The sequence below is a fragment of the Equus przewalskii genome, chromosome 20, assembly GCF_037783145.1.
Source record: "Equus przewalskii isolate Varuska chromosome 20, EquPr2, whole genome shotgun sequence".
NCBI classification, from domain to species: Eukaryota; Metazoa; Chordata; class Mammalia; order Perissodactyla; family Equidae; genus Equus; species Equus przewalskii.
In genome coordinates, this window is record NC_091850.1 from 48,821,628 (window position 1) to 48,847,437 (window position 25,810).

The 25,810-nt window shown below is 47.1% G+C and overlaps 1 protein-coding gene across 1 annotated transcript in view; it reads left to right on the plus strand.

Moving 5' to 3' along the window:
* The first annotated feature begins 1,414 nt into the window (after positions 1 to 1,414).
* Positions 1,415 to 25,810, plus strand: part of DAP (death associated protein) — a 66,233-nt gene continuing 41,837 nt past the window's right edge. The window contains exons 1-2 of the mRNA XM_008531471.2: positions 1,415 to 1,707; positions 13,619 to 13,715. Coding sequence (XP_008529693.1) covers positions 1,653 to 1,707; positions 13,619 to 13,715 — 152 coding nt within the window. The 5' untranslated portion in view covers positions 1,415 to 1,652. The remainder of the gene's footprint in view (positions 1,708 to 13,618; positions 13,716 to 25,810) is intronic.

Genomic DNA, 25,810 nt, shown 5'->3' on the forward strand with positions numbered 1-25,810 from the left:
GCAGCTGACACCCATCTGCAAGTTTTGATGTGAATGAAAGACGACAACTATATCATGACTGCCACCTGCCAACAACTATCCTGCTGTTAGTGATGTTGAAATGTAGGGGGAAAGTCCAAGATCAATGCACAGTACGTGCATTTCTCCGTGCTCAGTGATGCAAAGCGTTGGGCAGCACTGTGTCAGACACACAGCTAGAGAGGTCAAGGAGGAGGCAGTGGGATGTGAGTCTAGAGCTCAGTGCAGGAGCACAGACAGAGAAATGGGTTTGCAGATTTGGCATCCATAAGTGTATGGATGATAGTCAAACCAATGGGCTTGCATGTGACTACTGAAGCAAAGACCAGATAGAGAAGAGGGATGGTGCTGAGCCTTGGGGTGCTGAAATATTTAAAAATCTAGGAGAGGAGCCAACCAACTCGACTGAGAGTTAGCAGCCAAATATCATGGCGACCGCTGGATGTCAAGCTAGTGCTGTGGCATCCCCAAAGCTAAGGAGGAGGCGGATGGTAATCTAGGTCAAGTGCTGCTAAGAGGTCAAGTAGGATGAGAGTGTAAGAGTGACCATTGGCTTGGGCAGCATGGAGGTCACGGGTGACCTTGACAAAAGGACTTTCCGTGATTGGGGGCGGCCTCGGTGGAGCTGGATGAAAACCAGATGGATTGGACTGGGTTGAGGAGGGAGTGAGAGGGGTGACATGCTCAACCTCTTTGAGCAGTTGTGTTGTCAAAGGTAGATGTACAGGCGAGAGACGTGGTGGCGCTCCCTTTTCTGAGACATTAGGCCTGTTTGAACGCTAAGCCAGTAAGGCAGGACTGCTGGTGCAGGAGAGGATAACCGTAGAGAAGGATGCGATCCAGTGCAAAGAGTGAGCTTGAGACAGAATCGAGATCCACGGCACAAGACAGCAGAAAGAGGGGCGCAGGCGCAGCCGCCCCAGAACTCTGCCCAGGTTTCCCGGCTTCCCCGCGCTGCCTGTCCCACCAGGGGAGAAGGCTCCCGTCTTTGTAGCGTCTTTTATCAAATCCCTGCTATCCTCGGGCCCCTTGTCGGTCCCACCTGGGGACTCATTCCGCAATTAGTGAGCTGGGTGAGGACACCGGGCAGACTGGCCTGTTCCCTGGGGACAGACATCACCCCGTAGGCACCCCCCTAGGGCGCTCAGCTACCCCATCGCCGTCACCGTCCATCGAAGCGGGTTGGCTGAGCGCGCCCGTGGCGGTGCCACCCTCCTGCTGGACGCTTTCCAACCTGGGGCCACCGAGGGCGCCAGCACCGACCCCCGCCTCTTTCAACCGCAAACGCCCCGCCCTCGCCCTCACCCTCGCCCTCCTTCCTCCCCCTCCGCCTGCGGCCACAGCTTCCAACGTGGCGCTGCCTGCCGCGCACGCTCAGTACACGGGGCGCGCGGGCGCCGGCGGGCCTGGGCACGCGCCGTGACGTCAACGCGCCGCCGGGGGCCGGCGGGGCCGCGCCACGTCTACGAGCCGCGGCCGCGCCCCCTCCCGGCAGCCGCTGTGGGACCGCCCGCGCGCGGCCCCGCCGCCTCGCGCGCGCGCCTCCCTCGCTCCCGGGAGCTCCCGCTCGCGCGCACCGTGCTGCCAGCCCGCGAGCCCGCCGCCGTGCCAGCGCCTCGGAAACGCGGTGCACCATGTCTTCACCTCCCGAGGGGAAGCTGGAGACCAAAGCCGGACACCCGCCCGCCGGTACGGACTCGTTTCCACTTTGTCTCCTCTCGTGGGTCCCCGGGGCGGGTTCGAACCCGCGGGCGCGGGGCGGGGGAGCCGAGCTCACTGCCCGGGCGCGGGGCGCGGGACCTGTCTCCCAGCCCGGGACGTGGCCCTTCTGGGGTTTTAAGTTAAACTCAGCCCCGCTCTAGAGAGACCCATTCTTTAAAGTGTGCGAAACACTGCCAGCCTGTGGGAGTTGCATGCAAATTAGCATGACCGGAGTAAGCCCAGTTGCACAACTTGCAAGAAAGTTTGGGCGGTGAATACTTACTTCGAATGTACAGATGTTTTAGGAAAACGAGCAACAGGAACAATTACAAGTCAGTGTTTTTAATATCATGGTGATGATTAATTGGAGGCTGACAGCATTTCATACAAAAGAACCAAAGGAGCGGAAATAATTTTTATCATTAATCACTCAACATGACTTTCTTCCCCCGTTTCTTTCACATCCAGCTTTTTCTCAAAGGGAGGGTGGTGGTTTGTTTTCTTAATTTTTTTTGCAAATCCTAAACTTCTGAGCCAAAGAAGTTAAATCCAGGAAAGAGTCATCTTTCTTAGAAAATAAAGAGTCTAAGCAGCCTTTATGTTTCAAACCGCCTCCTCCCCCCTTCTGAGCACAGTTCCTGTTTGCTCTTTCGACTCTGTGCAAACTGGTCGGTTTCCATTTCTCTTCTCCTTTGGAATGACAGTCGATCCATATGGAGGGAAACTGGGAGAGACGCAAAGGCCCAGGAGGCTTGAGTCACCTCAGTGTGTGAGGTTCTTTCAGGGTATTAACGGCCCACATTAGTGTTACCAACTCAGTCTTGCAGTAACAGGAGCCAGATCGAAACATGGCTGCTTTTTGTGGCAGCTTTGTCCCATCTTCTTGTTATAGTAAAGATTTCCTGTAACCTCGCTCTGCCGTCCCCCACTATAGGGCACTGATTCTTTGCCTCAACAGGGAGAAGAGAGCGGTTTTTAAATATGCTACATTCCAGAATAGGTAATATTTTTCACTGGTGAAAGAAGCTCTCAACAACAAGAAAACTAACTGGCACTAGGGAAGAAAAATGGCTAACTGATGCGTGTGGACTTCAGAGGTGTGGGATTTTAGAAAATAGTTCCACTGTAATGGAAAATAGGCGTTGGGGGCCTTTGTGTTGTATTAGTTTAAAAAAAAAAGTGCCTCAAAGGGATTTCCTTTAAAGATAACTCTGACCTTTAATTCCTACCACCTTGGGTCCGTGTCCAGCTGCCTGAGGCCCTGGGCCGCCCGGACGGAGGGAATGCCTTCATTTACAGTGATGGCCATGGACCATGCAGCAGCAGCCTGCGCAGGGCTCCCCGGTCCCTGGGTAATGAGGGGTGTGAGAGTGTATGTGTTGGAATGATACCAAATCAAAATAGCAGTAATTAAATTGCACATGGAGACATCCGCATGGAGATTTTTAAGATCAGAGATATAAACTGTACATATTAACTCCCTGGGAGACATTTCATGAAGGACTTTGATTTTCTTTGAATTGTGAAGTAAACAGCGAGGCTTTGTGAATTACAAATTAAATAGTTTATTTATGCCCACGGAGCAAGGAGCCAACTTAATTTGTGCTGGTGTAGCCTTGAACTTGGGCTCTATGTGTTGAGGCCCATCACTTCTGTATGGCTCAGTTTTCCAAATCTGTGATTTGCGAGGTTTGGGGCAGCTGCTCTTCCCCTGAGAAAGTCCCAGGGCAGGGCTGTCTTTGCCGCTGTTACTCTCACCATCCATGAGGATCCAAGCCCCAGGGCGTTTGATCCCACAGGTAAACTCCTCAAGTGACTTTGGGGTTAGGTCCTTTAACATTTGGGGCCCCAGTCTGGCAGGAGCAGCTTAGAGAACTGTCACTGTTATTGCGTATTTTCAAGACCAGTCACACTTGGCCAAAGTTAGAGGAAGGGCCCGGCCTCCTGGCCCAGGTTAGAAAGGGGCCTTTTGTCGGTTACGGTATTTTGCCTCCCAGCAGTGCCCCTCAGATGCACTTGCTGCCCTGGTACAGAGGCCCCGGTCTGAAAGCCTTTTTTTGGCAGAAAGCGCAGGGCGTTCCTGTTTACTCTGGGGTGGCCAGAGAGTAGGCAGCTCTACAGAGTAGATGTTATTAGAAAAAAAAAAAGACAAGCCACTATACTAAAGGATAATCATCAAGGATAGCCAAGAGCACAGTTCATAAATCAAAATAACAGCCTTAAAAACTTTGGGAATGCTTTCATTAAGTACTTAAATTGGATAACAAAGACTTGTGCTTAAATCCTCGATCGGAAACAATAAAATTCTCTTCTGTGACTATGTTCATGTTCTTTCGTGTTTTCTCGTTATTGCTGTCTGAACTTGGTGCGTTCCCACAACATCCCCTTTTTCATTATCGCTCTTACCTCACCTGTCTGCCTCTCTTCTTGCTTCCCCGGTGGCATCTTATTGATCTCTTTGTCCCTAGGGGCCAGCACAGTGCCAGGCACAAAATGCTCAATAAATAGCTGCTGATGAGTTACCCTAGAACCTCTTAGCACCTCCCACGTCCCCTGTAGTGTACAGGGCCTGCGGCTTCCCTCTATTTCTGAGCTGTCTCCGGTGTGTTCTAGTGACGCAGGTCGGACTCTCAGCCAGTTTCGGTAGCATCGGCGGAAATAGTAACTAACATTTGCTGAGTGTTACAATGTGTCTGTTGTGGGGCAGGAGGAATAATTTTCCCTCTAGGGAAAATTTCTAGGTTCTTGGCTGAGACCCCCGTAATAAAAGACAAAAAGCAGAATAAAATAGGATAAATAAAAGACATAAATTAAAGAGAAATACAATAAAAGGGAAAAACAGAAGCTAAATAACGTGTATATCTCTGTATACATAGGAGAGGCCTAGGAAAACTGATAACTCCCCAAAATGGCCCAAGCCGCCACCTTAAGTACCATCTCCAGCTAAAGATAAAAGAAAGATGTCGGGGAGCAGGGGAGGCACATAAATAAGGGTAAGGATGTTATACAGATTTAAGATTCTCCTGTCATTTGGAGTCCTCCTTCTCTTCCTGGTACAGAGAGGGAGACACAGATGGTGATTTCCCTTATAAATGTAAGTGTCGCTTACAAAAGGGTCACTTCTACTAGGTTTTCAGAGCTTTTTCTGGTCTACTGTTTAATCAGCTCAAAATAATCCTTACGCCAAAGAGGCATATTGTGGGGTGGCATATTCTGCTCCCCTTTGCCGGCACAGTTCTACGCACTTGGCACTTATTTGCTCATTTAACACGCAGTCACCTTACACTTAGGATAAAGAGGACAACTTTGGCCATTTGAAAAACTGGCCAAACCATTTGGAGCGTCATTGCCAACTCCCCTGAGCCAGCGACTGCAGGGGAATCCACCAGAAGGACCTCTGCCTCTTGGAACCTCATCAGCTCTTCTCGACAGGGGGCTCCATCACCTGCCAGGTGCCTCCCTCCAAGGTGCGAGATTAATGAGGCAGTTCATAGAGGTTTCTGAAGCGTGGAAGGAGGGCGCTGTGCATACAGAGAACCATTACTGGGGAGTGGTGGATGGCATTGCATCGCCTCCTGGCAGTGTGCTCTCGTCTGGGTCCTTGTTAAAAGGAGTCAAGTCTTCATGATTTGAGACCTTTCTGCTGCTCTTGACTATAGAATATCTGCGGAGAAATGGGGTGAGACTGTTTTATGAGCGTTATTGCAAATATAGATTAGCACAGTTAGAAGTGAGATTCTGTGTCATCTAGTAGCCATGCTAGTTCCGCAGTAGAAAGGAGGACAGAATTACAAGCTGCTCTCTTACTCATTTCTGCACGTCTTCATGAGCTGGTGGCAGTGATGTGGATGGCATCTCTTTGTTAAATACACTTTGTTGGCCTTGTTCCCCTCCATCTCCCAGGGGAGCCCGAACCAGATGTCAGTAAAGTTCTCGCAAATCTAATATGGGATAGCGGTGAGTGTTACTAATGTTACTTATGGTTTGCTTTGAAGAGTAGACTTTACCTCCCTTCTAGAACTGAAACAAATGGAAATATAAACTTGACTGTATTTGTTTAAAGAAAAGTGGGAAATAGACCATTTTGCTTCTTTTCAGTAACTTCAAAATATTCAGTTCTCTATTACAGTAACTAATCAGTCAGACATGAGTAAAGGATGCATTGAAGGGTTGTGGGTGAGGATTCTCCCTGAATTAGCTCCTGCAGGAACATTTCTACCAGGCTGCTTTGTTGCTAGAAACGGAAGACTAATTTGTTTTTTATTATCTTCACCAGGCGGTCAGAGGTTGGCTAAGTATGCCCCCAGTGTCCTCCACCCAGTCACTGACCAAGGCTTGAGAGGACAGGCAAGAAGACTGCTTTTACTCCCAACATCCAAGAAAAAAGACCCTTTGAGTCACCGCATGTTTTCAAAAGCTTGCAGTCAGGGTGGACCGCAGCATTTCTAAGACTGTTTTAGATGGCCCCTCCGTTCTCTGGTACTTTGGGTTATGTACCCTTTCTCCCATCTTCTGTGCATGTCCTTTTTTTTCCAGGCAATGCCCTGTGCATTTTTACTTGGTTTTGTGAATACTTTCCTCTTCCCAACTTCAGAAATCTCTTTGTTTATGTAGGGAATATTCACTTTTGTATAAAGTACTATATTAGTTACAGTTACATTATATTATACTTGCTCTTGTAACAGACAAGCCAAAATCTCAGTGGCTGAACAATCAAGGTTTATTTTTCTTCCGAGTGGCCCTCCCACAAGGAGTAGTGCCGGGACCCAGGTCCCTCCTGCCATGTGACTCTGCCATCTCGACGCGTGGCCTCTGCAGAGGGCACAACAAGTGTAGGACGTGGTGTGGGGGCCTTATGGCTTGGCCTATGAATGACGTGTCACTGCATTAGTTTCCTGTGGCTGCTGTAGCAAAGCATGATAAACTTAGAGGCTAAAAACAACACAACTTTATTATCTTAAAGTTCTGGACTGAGAAGTCCAGAATGAGTCTCACCAGGCTAGAATCAAAGTGTCTGCAGGGCTGGCTCCTTCTGGGAGGATTCAGGGAAAATCCGTTTTTTTGCCTTTTCCAGCTTCCAGAGGCTGCCCACATTCCTTGGTGCATGGTCTCTTCCGCCATCTTCAGAGCCAGCAATGGCTGGTTGAGTCTTTCTCACATCACATACTCTGACCCGATTCTTCCTCTGCCTCCCTCCTTCACATTTCAGGCAGGATCCTTGTGATACTGAGCCCATCTTGATAATCCAGAATAATCTTATTTTAAGGTCAGCTGATTAACAACCTTAATTCCCTCTGCCATGCAACCCAACACATTCACAGGTTCCATAGTCTAGGGCATGGATGGACATCTTTGGGAGAGCATTATGCTGCCTGTCAGTCTCTTTTCCCCATATATGGCCGTGACCCAGGTAAATGGCCCCAACCCAACTGCAAAGGAGGCTGGAATTGGGACTGGTGAACACTTAGCCAGTCTCCACCTCATCCACCAGTCCCCAGTGTCAGGTTTCTTTGGAGTACCTCCAGGTGTGGATCCAACTTTTCCCTGGAAATTTTGAAGTCAGCCTCCCTAAACTCAAGGATACCGTTTCAGCTGCCCCACTCAGTCTGTCCTTTGGGTCACAGCCCCATCGTGGAATAGAACATGAGCTGCTGTGGAAGACTGGGCCCAGCCTGTCTAGTTCTGAGTCAGAGCTCCAGGGCCCTGGCTAACATGCCATGTCTCTGAACTTCGTGTCACCTCTGGAAAGTGAACGGTGTTGCCCCTGTGTAATTTAAGGGCCTTCCCACCTTGACAGTCTACGATTCTGATTGCAGAATAGCCGTTACTTCCACCTGCTGCCCATGGACCTGAAAGCCCGTCAGGATCCCCATGGGCTCAGGGGCAGGGTTCTCATCGGGGTTCCCCATGACTCATGGTCAGGTCAGGCTGTCAGAGCCCAGTCTCCACACTGGGCCTCTTGCCCCTTTATCCTCTCTTCTCTTTCTGTATGGGGCTCCTGCCTCAGATCCACGAGCCTCCGTAGACTTGAGTGACTTCTCTGCCTCCCAAGGGATTCTGTCTCCTCTCCCCTGGTGGAGCCATTTCTCATCACTGAGATGGACCACATTCTTCTGCTCTGTTCCCACTTCATCTCACCGATCACAGGGGTGGTCCAGTCCATTTCCACTTTGTCACCTGCCACTGCATTGCTCTACCTGAGATGATAGGCTCACTCCTGACCTACAGTCTGGTTGTTGTCTTTTGTTCTCACCTGAGCAACTCTGGGAACCTTTCCCCTCCTCTTTTAGGTGGCTTAGCTTTCCTTTGAATAACATTTCAGCGGCTCTTCTCAGGCAAGAACAAAGATGGCATGGACTTGCAAGTCATGCTCCAGTGCCTGCATACAGTGCTTCGGGATATTTGTGTGACCCGCACTCTGCTTCACAGGCTCTCACAGTCATGAGCGAGCCTGGGAGACCAACTCCTCCTCCTCCCCAACGCCCAGCTGTGCATCTTTCTAGCAGCTATTGCATGAGCAAAGAGCACGCTGTTGCTGATTCCCTTCCAGCCAGGCACTGTGACACCCGAGGGGATGCCCCAGCCCCAGGAGGGTTTGTTGTCAGTTGCTTCCTCAATATTTGCTTACCTGGCAAAGTCTGACTGCAGAGGATGCTTCCTTCATCCCCTTTGCCCCTTGGGCAGGAAGTTGCTCTGCAGAGAGCTTTTACTGTCAAGCACATTTTCTTCCCTTACCTAAATGGCATAGTAACCAGATTTTCCCCTGGGGCATCGCTTTGTGTTTCTGGGAGGAGCGATGATGCTCTGTTTCCCAGAAGGTCCAAGCAAGGAAAGGCCTGCAGGGTGTGATGAAGGGTGCAGCTTCCAGCGTCAAGCGAGCTCTACGCTTGCTAGCTGTGTAACTTGGGGTCACTGGCTTCCCCCTCTTCGTGCCTCGAGATCTACCCCATAGGGTTACTGTATAGTGGGATGACACGTGGCCAGTGATTAGAACAGTGCCTGGCACATAGTGAGAATGAAGAAGAGCAGCAAAGATGAAGAATTATCTGGAATCTGCTCTTCTCCAGAAGCTTCGTGATTTAGATGGTGATGTACTGACAGCAGTCCGGGTGGTGGTCTGCTGACCATGTCCGTGGAGCACCACGGTAGGCGAGCACTTTACACAGTGTCTCACTTATTCTTCAACAACCCCACAAGTCGCCACTGTCTTCCCGTTTTACCCAGGAGGACACTGCAATGAGGGATGTACAGGCACCAAAGACTGTGGAGTTGGTGTTGTTAAAACCCATTTAAGAAGAGTGTATGACAGTGAGCACTTGCCAGAGCCAGGCCTGTTGGAGATGTTTCCCATATGTTAAGTCATTTAGTCCTCAGTGAACCCCGGGGTGGGTAGCATCGTCCCCCTTCACAGATGGAGGACCCTGAGGCACGAAGCATCTGCAGCTTGCCCAGACACACACACACACAGAGATGCGCGTGTGCACACACACACGGGCAGAGCTGGGATTTGAAGCCAGGAACCTGGCTGCAGGGCACTTCCACTAAGAGGAAGCTTGTTATTCCTTAAATTTGAAGCTCTCGTTTGAATAACAGCCACCACCACAAAAATCCAAGTTCTTTTTTTCTAATGTCTGTCATAAAAATACTTACATTTGTAAATAATTCCACAAAGATTTCTGCAAAAATAACTCTGCCTTTGTATTTGCGCAAGTGAGGAGTTCTCGTGACAGTGATAAAGCAATCACAGTGTGTGCTGTCGTATTTCTTGGCAGTACTGCAAGTTACAATGAATCTGTCTTCGCTTTGAGTTATTATTATTATTGCCACTTTTCATGGCTGCATTAATCACCACACATACTGGGAGGAATTGATGAAGTTAATTGTTTTTATAAACTAAATTAAGTGAAGTGCTAATGCGGGGTGCCCGAGCCTTGACTCAGCTTAGGAGTGGACGGGGCCACTCCGGGCGAGCTTCTGAAGACAGGATCGTTTCCAGTGTCACCTTGACATTCATCGCCAGTTTTCTTTGTAGTTAGCTGCGCAGTCCTTTTTACTTTTAGTCAGTTTGTGGATCACATGGTGAGTTGTGGTTTAAAAGTTCTATGTCTGCCTAGTTGAAATGATTCAGAGACCAGCTTTAGATGGGTTTGTGAATTAGTTTGCCGAGGCTGCTGTAACAAATACCGCAGACTGGGCGGCTTAAACAACAGAAATTTACTTCCTCGCAGTTCTGGAGGCTGGAAGTCCAAGATCAAGGTGCCACCAGGTCTGGTTTCTCCCGAGGCCGCTCTCCTTGGCTTGAGGATGGCTGCTTTCACACTGTGTCTTCATGTGGTCTTCCTTCTGTGTGCAGGCATCCCTGGGTCTCTCCCTCTTCTTATAAGGACGCCAGTTCTGCTGGGTTAGGCCCACCCGAACAGCCTCATTGTACCTTAATCACATCTTTCAAGGCCCCTTCTCCAAATACACCCACATTCTGAGGTTATGTGGGGTTAGAGCTTCAATATAGGAAGTGGGGAGGACCACACTTCAGCCCATAACAGCACCTTTAGTCAATTTCTAATGGGCGTGGTATAGGCGTAGGATAGATGGGGGAGGAAAATGAACTTTAAAAAAGCATTTAGTGGGACAATTCTTCCTTCCTCCTCCTTTGGCTGAAAACATACATAACTCTCCAGTCATGCATTTTAAGAGAGAGTGGAAAATTATCTTAACACACCACAGAATTTTATTCAGTCTCCATTTCTTAAGGTTTGGCAGACTAGATAACCTGGGAAATCTTGAAAAGCTGCCTGCAAATATTTTTGGTTTTTTAAAATTTACACTGTTTGGCAATTCCTGGTCTGGGAAATCTGATGTAAAAAGGATTTCCAGGCAGCTGTGCTCCTGGTCTGAGAGAAGCACACACAGCATCTGTCCAAAGGGACGTTGCCTGCACCCCAGGCCCCAGAGGGTCCCCCCAGAGAAAGCCCCACTGAAGACAAGCTCCTAATCCACAATCACCGTGAACAAGAGCGAGACCCAGCAGACAAAACCAACAGTGGGATCCGACTCCCAGGGACCTCAGATAATATTTGGATATGTAACTATAAGACAAGGATGCCTAAAATGATTAAATATATAAAAGAATTAAAAACGAGAAATAAATAAGACTCCATTGAATAAAGAACAGATGAATTTGGGCAGGGGGGGAAGCTCTAGAAATGAAAAATAAAATGATTGAAATAAAAAATCAGTAGATGGGATAAAAAGCAGATTTTTGAGAGAACTACTGAACAAGATTACATTTTCTTCTTTCCAAAGTAGAATGTCCCCTCCCCATTGAAAAGTGGTGGTGGCGGCAGCAGGGAGATTCCAGTTCCAGTCACATGGTTAAGCATGGTCCCTTATTTTACCCGCCCTCTGCTCTGCCTTCAGTGCACCACTGCTGGGTGCTGGTGGCCGGGAAGCCAGCATCATCAGCTTCCTGAAGTGGGGGGCTGGCAGACTTTCCCAGGGAAATGAAAACTAATCAACTCAAAGTGTATAAGCCTAAGGGTGTTTTCACATTCTCCTTCCTGACCGTCAGCATCATAGAGAAATTTGTCCTGGACTTTGGTAATTCAGCAGGGTCCAGCCAAATTTGAAATGCTGGAGGACATGGCCTGACAAGTTGACTGTGTGGTGTGTTTGGAGCTGTGCTGTGGCAGAACACCGGCAGGAGCTGTCCTGAGGAGGGCGGGGGAGGCCCAGGAGCCCCGCACACGAACCTGGGGGCCTGCGAAGGCCGTTAGCAGGGCTCCGCTTTCTGTCAGGTGCTCACCTGTGCCAGCAAGCTACCAAAGGCCTCTGTCCTAGCTCCTTCGGGCTGCCGTAACAGAATGGCAGACTGGTGGCTTGCAGACAATAGAAAGTTACTTCTGACAGTTCTGGAGGCTGGAAGTCTGAGATCAAGGCACCAGCAGATCTGGTGTCTGGTGGGACTTGCTTCCTGGTGTATAGACAGACGGTCCTCACATCGTGGAAGGGACAAGGGAACTCTCTGGGGTCTCTATCAGGGCACTAATCCCATTCCTGAGGGCTCCACCCTTGTGACCTCATCACTGCCCAAGGCCCCACCTGATGTCATCACATTGGGGGTTAGGTTGCAACAGCCCCTCTTCTCATTAAAACTTGTCCATCTCAGGATGCGGCTCTTGTCCCCTTTCTGCAGATGCGGCAGCGAGGCTTTGAGGGACCAACTAGTCTGAGACCGTATAGCTGAGGACACAGAGGAGCTTGCTGACCCCAAATCACATGCTGCTGACCGCCATGTGAGGCTGGCTTTTTGGATATAAGGCCAGCATTTCCAGAGTGTTCTGTGGAACACTGCAGTTCTAAAGGATGATAACTCAAATAACTACAAAAAAAAAAAAAGGTTCTGTGCTCACATACATTTGGGAAAGAAGGCATGCTCTGTGCCCCTTATAAAGCTTACAATGCTCACCAAAGGCCAAGAAAATCTGTCTTGAGGAAAACCATTTATTTGTTTGACCTCACATTTCCTCCACTTAATAGACCCTAGAATCCTCATTTTTTGTTTTTTGGGTTTTTTTCTTTCAAAACAATATTGACATATTAGCCATTAAGGAAATGCAAATCAAACTACAATAGGATACCACTTCACACCAACTATGATGGTTATAATCAAAAAGATGGACAGGAACGAGCGTTGGCGAGCATGTACGAGAATCGGACCCTCAGACTGGTTGGAATGTAAAATGGAGCCACGGCTTTGGAAAACCGTTTGGCAGTTCCTCAAAGGGTTAGATACAGAGTTATTATGTGACCCAGCCACTCCACTCCTAGTATATACCCAAGGAATTGAAGGTATATATCCATGTATCCACACAAAAACTTGTACACAGGTTGTTCATAGCTGCATTATTCATAATAGCCAAAAATTAGACCCAACCCAAATGCCCATCAACACATGAATGGATAAGTAAAATGTGGTATATCCATGCAATGGAATATTAGTCAGCCATAAAAAGGAATGAAGTACTGACACATGCTACAACATGGATGAACTATGAAGACATTACGCTAAGTGAAGAAGCCAGCCACCAAAGGCCATATATTTTATGACTATTGCTGTCAAATGTCCAGAATAGGCAAATCCAGAGGACTGGTTGCCAGGAGCTGGGGGAAAGGGGGAATTGGGGTGTGGCCATTAACAGGTTTGGGGTTTCTGTTTAGGGTAATGAAAATGTTCTCAAATTGTTTGTGGTGATGTTTGTACAACTCTGAATACACTCAAAACCATTGAATTGTACACTCTGCATGGGTGAATTGTATTGTAAGCGAATTATATGTCAATAAGACTGTTGTAAAAAACGGAATTACCATCTGCTAACAACTAGGATTTCACAACACAGTTTGGGAAAGGCTGCCACAGAAGTCTTGGCTGCCCCTAGAGTGGGCTCTGTGCCTGTGGCACAGCAGCTGTCCCATGTCACCTGTGGCTGTAACACCCCGTCAGAAGCATTGTTGGCATTTGAGAAAGTATCACAGGGCAGGGATTAAGTGGGCCCCTGTTGTGTCGAAAAGATGTGCAGAACCTAAAGCAAGCAGCCACTTTCTCTGCATGGTTACACTGCTGCTCTTAGGGAATGCTTGAAAGGACACCAAAAACACAGACTGACTAACGAAAGCCTTGGAAAGCTGCTGAGTGGATCTGGAGTAAAAGATGGTGTTAAGTGCTCTGTCGTATTGAATCTCCCCCAGCAGCACTCACCTTCTGTAGTTAATAATTGTCACTGTCGAGTTATCTGGACTAACTTGTGGCCATGGGGCAACAGAAAACTTTCCAGCTCATTCCCCTGGTCCTCTGGTGGTTCCATTCCCACATCCATCATACCCTCCTTTGTTTGCATTTTAGTGAAAGCCGGTGGAATGCGAATTGTGCAGAAGCACCCACATTCTGGAGACACCAAAGAAGAGAAAGACAAGGATGACCAAGAATGGGAAAGCCCCAGGTGAGAGACCTCTGGTGAATCTCGGGCATGTTTTACATGTCACCATTATTCAGTTAAACATTAACGTTTGTTCTGTGCTCTCTGCTTCTGATACCTCCTGGGCAGGGTGGGCCCTGTGCTGTGTATTTTTCCTTTCCTAATCAGTGGGGCGGGGGTTCTGCTCCCAGACAAGGGAGAAATAGGGCATCTCGAGCTCATCCCCTCTCCTGACTACATCTGAGCACGTGCTGTCAATCTGCAGGCAGCAGCTGTCAACTTCCACTGCAATACTGAAATCTCCTTGAGACCTTGGAAAATGCCAGCCCAGCTGACTCTCTGGATGGGCCTGGCATTCTGTGCAGCCAGGATAGAGAACTGCCGATTTAAAAAGTGTCCCCAAGTATCTTGGCTCCTCTCGTTCTTCAGCCAAACCTAGAATCAGCAAGGCCACACCCTCATGAGTGTTCCAGTGTCCTTAAATGACATCTCTGCCCCCGGCCCCCTGGGTCCCTGACAGCTCGTCTCTCTGTAGTTCCCCCATCTCTGTTTGTTACCTGTTTTCCTCCGAGGTTCTGATGTCAAGTTTAGTGCGAGGACCTCGATGCAAATCCATTTCCTACCACCTTGTAATACCCAAACGTGCACCCCCAATGCATGCAGCTCTCTCCGAGCTTGTCCGCGTGGACGGAAGGGAACTCTAAGTTTTCTACCTTCCAGCTTGTCCCCAGAGGCTGTTTCAGCCAGAGGCAGGAGGAAAGTGTGGGAAGCAGCTAACCTGTGTTTCTGTGGACCAGACGCATGATTTTGTTTCAGTCTAATAGTCCTGAGTAGTAGGTACTGTTCTCACTTCATGCATGGGAACCCGAAATTCCCTGATTCATGCCTGGGAACCCGGAGTCCACAGAGGCCATACATTTACCCACATCATGCACCATCCAGTTAATGGAGCAGAAATTTAAACCCAGGTCTGATGGGGTCCAGAGCAGGCCAGCCTTCCAAAAGAGTAGCTCCCAAGAGCGTGCGCCCCTGAGAAGGACATGCGTGTTCCTGGTAACCCCGTGGGTCTGCTCATGTATGTGCTGCACCCTGTACTTCGTATGGGATGTTACAGTGCAGTCACTTGAGGGGTAGACAAAATTTAGGGCGAGGTTGCTGAGTGATTATTGCCCATTTTAAAATCACCCTAAGTTCTGGCTTTAAAAGAAGGCAATTTAAAGAAAATTCTAGAATTATCTTTCTCACTGGCTGTTTTCACAAAGCTGTGTTTGGAACATAACAGCATCAGTAACTCTACGAGAGGCCCACAGTCCTGTATCTGAAAACCTTGGGGCCTGAGTTGTTTCCGAATTGAGAAATTTGGGGGTTTTAGGAGAGTGATACAAATTTTAGGAGAATAGAACAGTACGCATTCCATACAGCACCCGTAGTGGAGTCTCAGGCAGCATGTTGTCATCTGTGTATGACCTTCACAGCAAGGGAGGTAAATTTTTAAAATTTACAGACTTGGGTCAGTTCAGGTTAAGTTTCGCCTCCACGCAAGCTATAAGGAAAATTTCATTTTCCGAAAATTCTTGAATTCAGAATTGAAGGTGAGAGCATTTATGCCCAGAGAAATTTCCTCCAGTAGGAATCCTGTGCTATCCTTTCTTTGTATCCAGTTGTTTCCTTCAGAAGGAAGAAAGAGGGTGAGAGAGAAAGACTTGCCTGGAAAAAAAATCCTGCGAAGTTAATGAAACATGCTTTCTTCCGTGGGTTTAAGTGGAATGAGGTACAAATAGCTGTTTCCCTGTGTGACGCAGCATCAACACAGTGAGAGGTGATCATTTATTAGCATGTTTAGAAATAAGGACAGAACAACCCATTTGTTTTCTTCCTATTGATTTTTTTCGTGGGGTGGAATACAGCATTTATCGAAGATGCACTATTTAAATAAATATGCCAGAGGATGAACAAGTGCAAGAGAAAGGAGCGGGCACCCCAGCCCTCTAGATTTTAGCATCTTGCTCACCTTAAAGGTTTGTTCTCCATGGACCAAGTGTTTTGAAGCAGGTTGACTGCAGGGTAGGGTTTGAATAATGCATGAGCAAGGGTTTTTCTGTTCCCTGCAGCCAGATTGCTATAATGTGTTCCTTATGGGTGTGTTAGCTCTTGTCCTCTTGACTTGGGCTCTGCTCTTGACCACTGTGGGCCACGCCACTTGACACACCATTGACGGATCAGGTTAGCCTCTGTCAACTCTTAAGCTATTGACATATGTTGCCAATACAACTCCTTCCAAACCCTTGCACCAGGCCTGGGACTCTGTGTAATAGTTTGCTTCCACCACCATGCACTCCCTGTTTGTCTGGTGGGCTGATTGAATACTCATAGTTAATCATTATTGCTAATATTCTAGAGAGCAGTGAGCTTGGCCCTGTTCTAAGTGTTCTGGCCATGTTCATTCATTTGATCCTTGCAATGACTCTATTTTATTGTCATCCCTATTTCAGAATTGTTATTGATTATTATTCCCAGCCAGATTACTACTCCTACTTCAACAGCTCAGAGAAGTTAAATTACTTTTCCAAGGTCACACAGCAAATAAGTGGCAGAGCCAGCATTCTAGCAGTGTGGCTGGGTCCACAATCCTCACTCTTAGCCACAAGAGTGTGCTTACCAGCTGACTTCCTGTTTGGTGCTGGGCACTTACTGAGTGTCACATCAGGTTTAAAGTTCACACCACCTAAAAGTTGGTATTACTATGCCCATCGTAGAGATGGAGAGACCAAGGCTTAGGGAGGTTATCTGGCCCAATGATACATAGCCAGTCAGCGGCCATGCCAGGATTCAGCCCTGAGTTTGTCTTGACTTGGAAGCCCACGCTCCTAGTATGCTACAGAAGCCCCCTGAATTGACAGAATATTTTCAGGGTTGATATAGACTGGAACTCCAGATCCCTCTATAAAATAAACTTCTTGATTCTGGGGTTGCCCGTAACCTTTCTCATATTCCTGAAGCCCATAATCCCGCCCCTGCAGCCTGGCCATCAGTGAACGGCCTCATCACAGTTTACAACAAGGTTTCCAGGACCAGGCTGGCTTTCCTTTACATGTGGAAAGGCCTGTTTATTTGCAGAATTTGTCAAACGTTTCATGTTTTACATTATCTTCCCTTGGAAATGTCATGCCATGTGATTTCAACATCCATATTACCCTAATCCTGAAGTTTTACACTTTTTCTTGTTTCAATCCCAATGTTCTACAGATCAGAAAATAAGTGTCTAGACTCAGATGCCAATTTCCTCCTTAGATTTATATCTGCAAAACTCTTTACTTTCCTTCCCAGATATTTAAAAATGGCCTTATGTTTACTGGCTCATCTCTGGGGGCTTCCTTCCCCACTAATCAGAAAATCAAATATTGATTCAGAGAATAAATAACTGGAGCATTAAAGAGGTTATTATGTGACCAAAAAAAACCCCAAAAACAGAAAACTCTTTTACTCGTAATTATTTTTTTGCAAAGATTTATGCTACTCTTACTCCTTTAATTTTATGATCTTTCAGAGATTTAAAAATAATAATTTCTTATGCTTCCAAGTAGTTTTGAGATGCTACATTAAAAAGAGAGAGAGAGAGGATGTAGCGGAAATTTGAAAATGTTGCCCACGAATTCCAATCAGTCTGAGTTCTAGTTACTGTGGCTCTTCATATCCAGGAAGAGTGAAAGGCTTCATTATTATTAGCTAACACTTTCCTTTGTGGATGCTAGATTCCATCTCAGAACTGACCCAATTAAGAAAGCTGTGATATTCCTCCCAGCCTTTTGTTGAGGCTGTTGAAATGAAGCGCCCAGTTTCATTACGTGAAGGAGAAAATTGCAGACACAGAATGGGCTTCAGGAGTCAGTAGGATTCACTGAAGAAAATAGTTTAATGTCGAACATGTACTGAGGTCCCACCACGAATCAGGTTTGGTGCAAGATACTCAAAAGGATAGGTGACAAGAAGAGTCAACTAGAAAGGAAAGGGTTTGGGTGTGGACTGGGCGTGGTGGGAAGGGGGTGGAAGGAAGAGGAAATGTGAGTGGGGTGACAAGGACGCGGAGGGAGCATCCCTTCTCCGAGCTCAGCTCTTGGTACAGCTCTGACTTAGGACTGTGGTTCTGTTTCATGCTTCATGTACCTGAAACGTAAGCAGATGATTGAAATAATCCAGCATGTGGGAGAGACCCAACATGGAATACAGACAGTAACAGGTGAACCTAATGGTCATACAAATGATTACTATAACTGACTGAATAGTGTGGGTAAGAAAAGACCCCACCTAAGTAACTTTGGGAAATAGTCTTTTGACTGGATACTATAAGGCTAGAGACAAAAAAACCAAAAAACTGCACAAGTCTCTATCCAGTTAGTTAATGTGCTTTTACCGGGGAATGGGTTAGCAGTTCTGAAAGTGCCTAATGTGTATATAGGATTGAACAAAGAAGTAAATATGCCGTGGATAGTGATAGCCAAGTTTCTCACTGTCAGAGAAAGAGGTTACAAATAGGAAAAAGGGAAGAGTAAAATGAACTTTGTGGTGTTGAACTGAAATTGGAGGTATTAGTATGAACTCATAGTTTTAAATGGATGGATAGATGGGTGGATGGATGGATAGTAGATACACACAGACATGTACATACATGCAGAAATATACATAGATGGGGAGGGTTAGTGCACATACCTGTATTTCCTAGCTGCGTTCACTGAGAGGGCCTAAAAGAACTGACACCCATGTAGCCACAAGCATCTTTAGGACCCAGATCTTGGTTTCTAAGCACCATTGCCCAATCAAGGGAACCAGGTTAATGGTTAACCAGGAGAAGTGCTTAATTTCAGGGCAGGAAGAATGCTAGATGAGCCTGGAACAACTCGCAGTGCCAGAGCATAAGGAGTACACTATAAAGGATGGCAGTTTGTCAGAACCACACGGGAGCTGGCCTAAAGGAGCTCCTAATGGCCAAGGCTGGAATAATTTGCAACAAAGTAAATAATGACAGTATCCGGTTGTAACCCATATAGTAAAATAAACATCAATGAGTCCATCCTGATATAGCTAATTAGATACATAAGTGAGAAGAGGGGACAGGTCTTCTTTATAGAATTCCAATTAATAAGTGTATAAGAAAGGAGAGAAATAGAATATCGCCAATAGGCAAACAGCACAGTAATCGTTGTAGACAACATCCACTGATGGATGCTACCATTAGTGGGTGAAAGTTTAAGGAGAAACAGGATGGTTGCATAGTCTCAAAGTATCTCCCCCAATATATTTATTAATTACAAAACAAGAGCATCTTTACAGGGGAGACCATGAAAAGGACACTCATTTACAGCTGAAATAAGAAGGCAGAGCCTTCTCAGACGGGAGCCTGTGCATCAGTGACTGTAATTTTTTGCTGCTCTGCGCGTGTCTGCGAATGACCACAAAAGTGCTGCAAGGACTTATTTCTCATCAAACCGTCACCTGCTCCTTTTAGCATTCACTGATAACTCTTGCCTGAAACAGTTATTCCCGTATGGATGCTGTGTCACTATGGGGCTGCCATGACAAATACCACAAACTGGGTGGCTTACAATAACTGAAATGTAGGTTGTCTCATAGTTCTGGGGCTCGAGGTCCATGATCAGGGTGTCCCCAAGGTTGGTTCCTTCTGAGGCTATGCGGGAGGATCTCTTCCAGGTGTACTTTACTGGCGATCTTGGGCATTTGTTGGCCTGAGAAGCATCACCTCGATCTCTGTCTTCATGTGGTGTTCTCCCTGGGTCTCTTCACGTCATCCTCCCTCCATGTGTGTCAGTCTCTGTGTCCAAATTTCCCTTTTTTGTAAGCACATCAGTTGTTGGATTAGGGCCCACCCCAATTACTTCATCTTAACCTGATTACTTCTATAAAGACCCTATTTTCCAAAAGGTCAGATTCTGAGGTATGAAAGGATTTCACATATCCTTTTAGGGGGAAAAAAGTTCAGTCCCAAACAGATGCCAAATGGTAATCTATGGCCATTTTTAATGGTTCTCTCAGTTAAAATTAATTCTTAAGATAAGAAATAGAAAATTAAAAACTCTGAAGTTAAGAGATGGCACAGCCTGTATGCCTGGGAATTTTTATCTGTCAGCTATTATCTGCGTGTTTGAACTTTAATTAAACCATGTGGTGAACCAATTTCAACATCATCCTTACTCTCCTACGTCATCTTTTGTGTCCAGGCTAGTTGTCAGCTGCCTTTTAAAAAAGGTGTATCCTTTGCCCCGGGATGTGTGGAGATGCCAGTGGAGTAGGGATGCTGAGTACCCGCCTGTTACCAACTCCTGTGCTGTTTTCAGTGCCCTGTCGGCAGAGCCCTGACATGGGAGCAACAGCTGACCTGGGTGCTGGAGTGCCATGGGCCGCAGACCCCTGCCCGTTGCTGCAGGCAGAGTGTCCTCCATGTGGGGGGAGGCGTCAAGTGACATGGATGTCCTTGTGAAGGGGGTACTGGTTGTCACCTGCTTATAGAGTAAGATCATAAGTCCTGCAAAGATCAGCTGTCCTGAAGACACAGGAGATCCCAGAATAGAAAGCCTTTGAGGCCCAATTTCATGGCAGCATGAAATGATGATGAACAGCCCTGACCGCCTTGGTGAGGAAATTGGGGAAGACTCTAGTCGCTGTTTGGCAGCTTGCACTGTCGGGGCTGCCTCCGTGAGACTCACAGATCAATGTTCTCAGACTGTAGGCAACAGGAGGCATAACGAAATGTTACAGTTTGTGTACCAGCAGGGAGTGGTGAAAGTAATCGTTTTGCCCGTGGCAAGTTGGTCAGCGGAAAGTTGACAGAGCTAGCACAGGCCCCCACATCCCTGGGCGGCAGCCCGAGCCAGCTGGTGGCATGTAAGGTGCTGTCCGTGAGAGGCTGCCAAGAGAGGGCGAGTGTCTGCGTTTACCAGTCTGCAGTCTGTCCTGCTGGCAGCTCTCCTCTCCATCGCTCTGCAAAGGCTCCGCGAACCCGCTCTCATTCCCCCAGGTGATAGAGGGCAGAGCCTCCGACCAGGTGCTGCCTCCCCTCCAAGAAGCACTGTGCCCATTTCCTGGGGCTGCCCGGGGGGCTTAAACAGTGGAAATTTATTCTCACAGTTCTGGAGGCCGGAAGTTGGATATGGAGGCGTCAGCTGGCCGTGCCGTCTGAGGCTCTAGGGCAGGATCTGTGCCAGGCCTCCTCCTGGCTTCTGCTAGTTCCTAGGCTGGCGGCAGCGTGACTGTAATCGCCACGTGGCATTCTCCCTGTGTACCTGTCGGTGTCCAAATTTCCCGTTTACAAGGACACCAGTCACACTGGAGTAGTGGCCCCCCCCTACTCCAGTATGACCTCGTCTTAACTAATCACATCTGCAGCAACTCTGTTTCCAAATCAGGTCCCATTCTGAGGTGCTGGGAGCTTAGGACTTCCACATAGGAATTTGGGGAGGACACAATCCAACCTGTAACAAGCAGGCAGCACCTCATGCCACTAGGCATCTGTGGGCAGTGCCCAGCTGTGTTGACATGCCAACAGCAATGGCAGCATAGTAATTTATTAACCAGGAGGCTTACATAGCAAACGACTCTCACTTCTGTGCCAGTACTTACTGTTGCCCAGGTTGAGCACTGCAGCCATCTGCCTTCCTGACCACGTAGATGCTCTGTACCAAGGATGTGGCCCCAAACTTTGATCACATACCCATCAATTTAAAAACTGTTTTGTGACTGTACCTCCAATATATATATATATTCACTTGTAAATTATACATGCGCACTATGTGACCATTATATAAGTTATAAAGTGTATACAAGATGGATATGAATGCTTTAGATAAAGATGAAATAACTAACATTTTAAATGTCGTGCTGGTCACTCTGACTTTGTATTATCATCAGCTAATACTCAAGGTCCAAATACCCGTGGGATGAGGTTTCTCACTGATGATTCAGGACGCAGATCTCAATTCTAATGGCCTTCTTGGTGGTCTCCGGTTTGCGGGCAGGGCAGCTTCTCGTCAGAGCTGAGTCGATGGCTGGTATTCGTAACGTGGCTGAGGAAGTACCTACGAGGAGGGGTAGTGCGAGCTCCTCTCTCTTATGACTCTCCATGTGAGCTTCTATCGGTGTGAACCTCAGCCTCCCGAATCTTTTTAGATTCCTTGCAGGAATCTTTTTAAGCCGCGTGTCCATTTTGTAAATGTGCATTTAAATTCCTTCATAATCCATTTGAGCAGAGTTCTAGGTGCCTGGGATACATCAAGGGTAAAACTAGAGAAGTTACTTCATTACCCCATTAACCAAATGTGTCATATGTATGTCGCAAGACACTGGAAGCAACGGAAGGGACACAGGGACCTGTGGGTGGAGACCCCGCTCCTTCCTCTAGAGCCCCGGTGACCACGAGGCTGGTGGCACTATGCCTGCAGACAAGCGAAACAGGCCACGGAGTAAATAGTAGTAAGGCTTAATTCGTTTTGTTTTGTTTTTTTGGTAGATAAGAAATAATTGTAAATAGGACAGATTTGCATGTTTATCTCCTTTTCCCAACTACATTGTGGCCCTCTTAAGCACAAAGAACTGCCTTCGTCATTGATTGATTAGTGGTGGCTCCAATACCAGTTTCCCAGTTGTATGTAGTGTAATTTAAACATTTCTTCCAAAACCTGTGGCTATGTGTATGTTAGGATGGTCGATAGGAATGCAACTCTGTGCATTTTAATAAGTTTTGCCCAGAGTTGCCCAGTGAACACAGAGCATGATGTGTGTGACCCGGACACTTGGTGTCCTGGAAGTCCTGGGCATTAGCATTATCAGGAACTCAGTCTTTGAGTTCTCCTTCCACGTAGATGGGCCCCAGAGGAAGGCTCGCGTCTGGCAGGTAGGGAATCAAAGGCTCGCTCTCCACGGAGGGATGGAGCATATGGGCATCCATATGTCACAGGAGCCGGGCTGGACTCCTTCAGTTTGGGGATGAGAAGAAAAGTGCTGAAGGCCCGGCTTTCCGCCGGTGCTGCTGGTGATCGACTGGGAGGCAGCGTTTGCACAACATCTGGTTCCATAATGGATGCGGAAACCAGGTGTGATTGATTAGCTTCTGAGTGCCCCTTCCTGCTCCCTCGCCCTCCGCAGCCCCCAGCCTCCTTACACGACCGCCTGCTCCCCTGCACACAGGGAGAGCTCCTTTAGCAGATGGAAGGAGGACAGAGAGGAAATGGAGCTATCGGTTTTCCCATCCAGACACTGCTCTGTGCATCTGCACTGGAGTCAGCCTCTTGGAACGGATGACTCTTTTGTTTTTATGGCGTTCCTCAAAGGGTTGTACTATTTATCAGGAGCGTTTTCTTGCTACATAAACATATGAAGTGAATTTAAACCGACTCTCCAGTGTTTGGATGTTATAGAATGGAATCTGTGATAATAACTTCATCGAATAGTGCTACATATAAGAATAACTACATAGAAACAAGAGCCCTTTATTGAGTTTATTACATTACAATGACTGTGCATGAAATTTTTAAACCCTCTATTTAAATAACCTCCGTTGACATCAACCGGCTCAGAATGCATAGCACTCAGAAAATACTTAGTGAATCAGTAATAATTAGCTTAGACTTTGATTCTTAAAGGCAAAACAAGTAATTAACTTATTAAGTTAATTCTTATTTTCCAGCTGGTGAATGAGGTAAGGTCAGTATTGAGGAAGAAAATTCTTTATCCTTGTGGGCATGTTCTCTTGGGCCCTCAGCTCTCTCTAGGCAGGATATTTACTTTAGTTTTGGGCTGTGTACATCCTCTAAGGTAGGACGTAGTCATTAATGTAAAATTAATGTGGACTAGAGTCATCAGGATGCTGTTATAATCAAGAAATCCTCATAGAACCATCAGATTTAGAGGTAGACACAACCTGAGAGGCCATCTAATCCAGGTGCTCCCAGGTAGAGCACTTGAGAGGTAAGATGTCAGATTTTACTAAAGATCTAGAAGGGTCTAGATGCTAAAAGCAAAACATCTATGGGGTAGAGATCCACGAAGATTTCTATGTTAAAAAGAAGCCCTTGCCCACTTCTGGGTATATCTCCAAAAGAATTGAAAGCAAGATTTCGAAGAGATATTTGCACACCCTTGTTCTTGGCAGCACTATTCACAATATCCGAGAGGTGGAAGCAACCCAGTGTCCATCAACAGATGAATGGATAAACAAAATGTGGTATATCCATACAATGAAATATTATGCAGCCTTCAAAAGGAAGGAAATCCTGTCACATACTACAACATGGATGAACCTTAAGGACATTATGCTCAGTGAAATAAGCCAGGCACGAAAGGACTAAACTGTACGGTTCTTCTTATATGAGGTATCTACAGTAGTCACCTTCGTAGAGACAGAAAGCACAGTGGTGGTTGCCAGGGGCAGAAGGGAGGGGGCAAAAGGGAGTTGTTTAATGGGCATCGAATTTCAATTCTGCAAGATGAAAAGGTTTGGAGATATGTTTTACAGAAATGTAAAATATACTTAACACTACTGACCCGTACACTTAAAAATATAAGTTAAGATGGTAAATTTTATGGTATATGTTTTTATCATAATCAAAAAAAAATTTATTTTTAAGAAACAAAAAAAGAAGACCTCACTGCTGTGGAAGGCAGTTTTGTGCCTCCTCAGAAAGCTAACTGTGGCTTTACCACATGACCCAGCAATTCTACTCCAAGGTATACACCTGAGAGAGTTAGAAACAGGTGTTCAAAGAAAAACTTGTACATGGATGTTCATCGTCTCATCGTTCACAATAGTCAAAAAGCGGAGACAATCCTGATGTCCACCAAATGAGGAATGGGGAAACACAACATGGTACATCTATACAGTGGAATATTACTCAGTTATAAAAAGAATGAAGTGCTGACACATGTTACAACATTAGACAAACCTTGGAAATATTAGGCTAAGTGAAAGAAGCCAGACAGAAAAGGCCACATATTATATAATTCTACTCATATGAAATGTCCTGAATAAGCAAATCCAAAGAGATAGAAAGCAGATTCCTGATTGCCAGGGGCTCGAGAAAGGAGGAGGGAGTTGGAAGCGACTGCTTCCTGGATGTGGGCTTTCTTTGGGGGATGATGAAAATGCTCTGAAATTAGATGAAGGTGATGATGGCATAACCTAGTCGGTGTTTTAAAAGTACCACTGGATTGTGCTTTAAATGGTCAAAATGGTGAATTTTATGATATGTGAATGTTACCTCAATTACAAAACAAAGTCCTCATGCATGAATGGTTGGGAATCAGGGCTGCCATCCAACCCCCTCATTTTCTTAGCTGAGAAAGTAGAGGTGGAGTCTGGTGAAGTGACTCTGGAGGCCACGGCTACAGTACTCAGGGACACCAGGACACCCCAGGGGAGGTGGAGAAAGAGGCATTTGTTGGATGCTTTCCACTGTGAACAGCAGCAAATTCTATCTCAGCCTGGCTCGGGCAGTGAGGACAGCACTGTCTCTTGTGACGAAAGCCCAGGGCAGGGTTGGCTGCAGGCGAGGTGGGTCCCTAGGCTCTTCCAGGTTCCCCCCACCCCGGCACCACTCGCAGCTCTGCCTTCCTCCTGAAGGAGCTTCTTACCTGGTGGGTGGTGAGTTGGCCACAGCAGGTCCAGCCTCCCCCCCAGACATGTGGTATTCAGGGGGAGAAATGGGTATCTCTTCTTCAGTCTTTTTAGGAGCAAGAAAAGCTTTGGGAAAAGTCCTCCAGCAAACTCATTGGCCAGGATTGGGTCACGTGACTGTCCCTAACTCAGACATTGCTGAGATCTTCTCAGATGTACCATTTGTAACAGTGTGGATGCTGAGAAGTCAGGCGCCAGTACCCTAGGCCATGTGGGCCAGGTGGAGGCCAGTCCAGGGAGGTCTCCCGGAGCCCTGGGGACGAGCAGGCACCCCACGTCTACACAGAGGGGTGAAGTCCAGAGAGGGCAGCAGAGCCAGAGGTCAGAACCTCGGCCTAGAGGCTGGGAACTACGGCACAGGGCTCAGGATCCCAGGCCAACCAGGCTGGCAGCAAGAGGTCAGAGCCTAGGCCCAGGGTCTGAGTTGGCACCTGGCCAA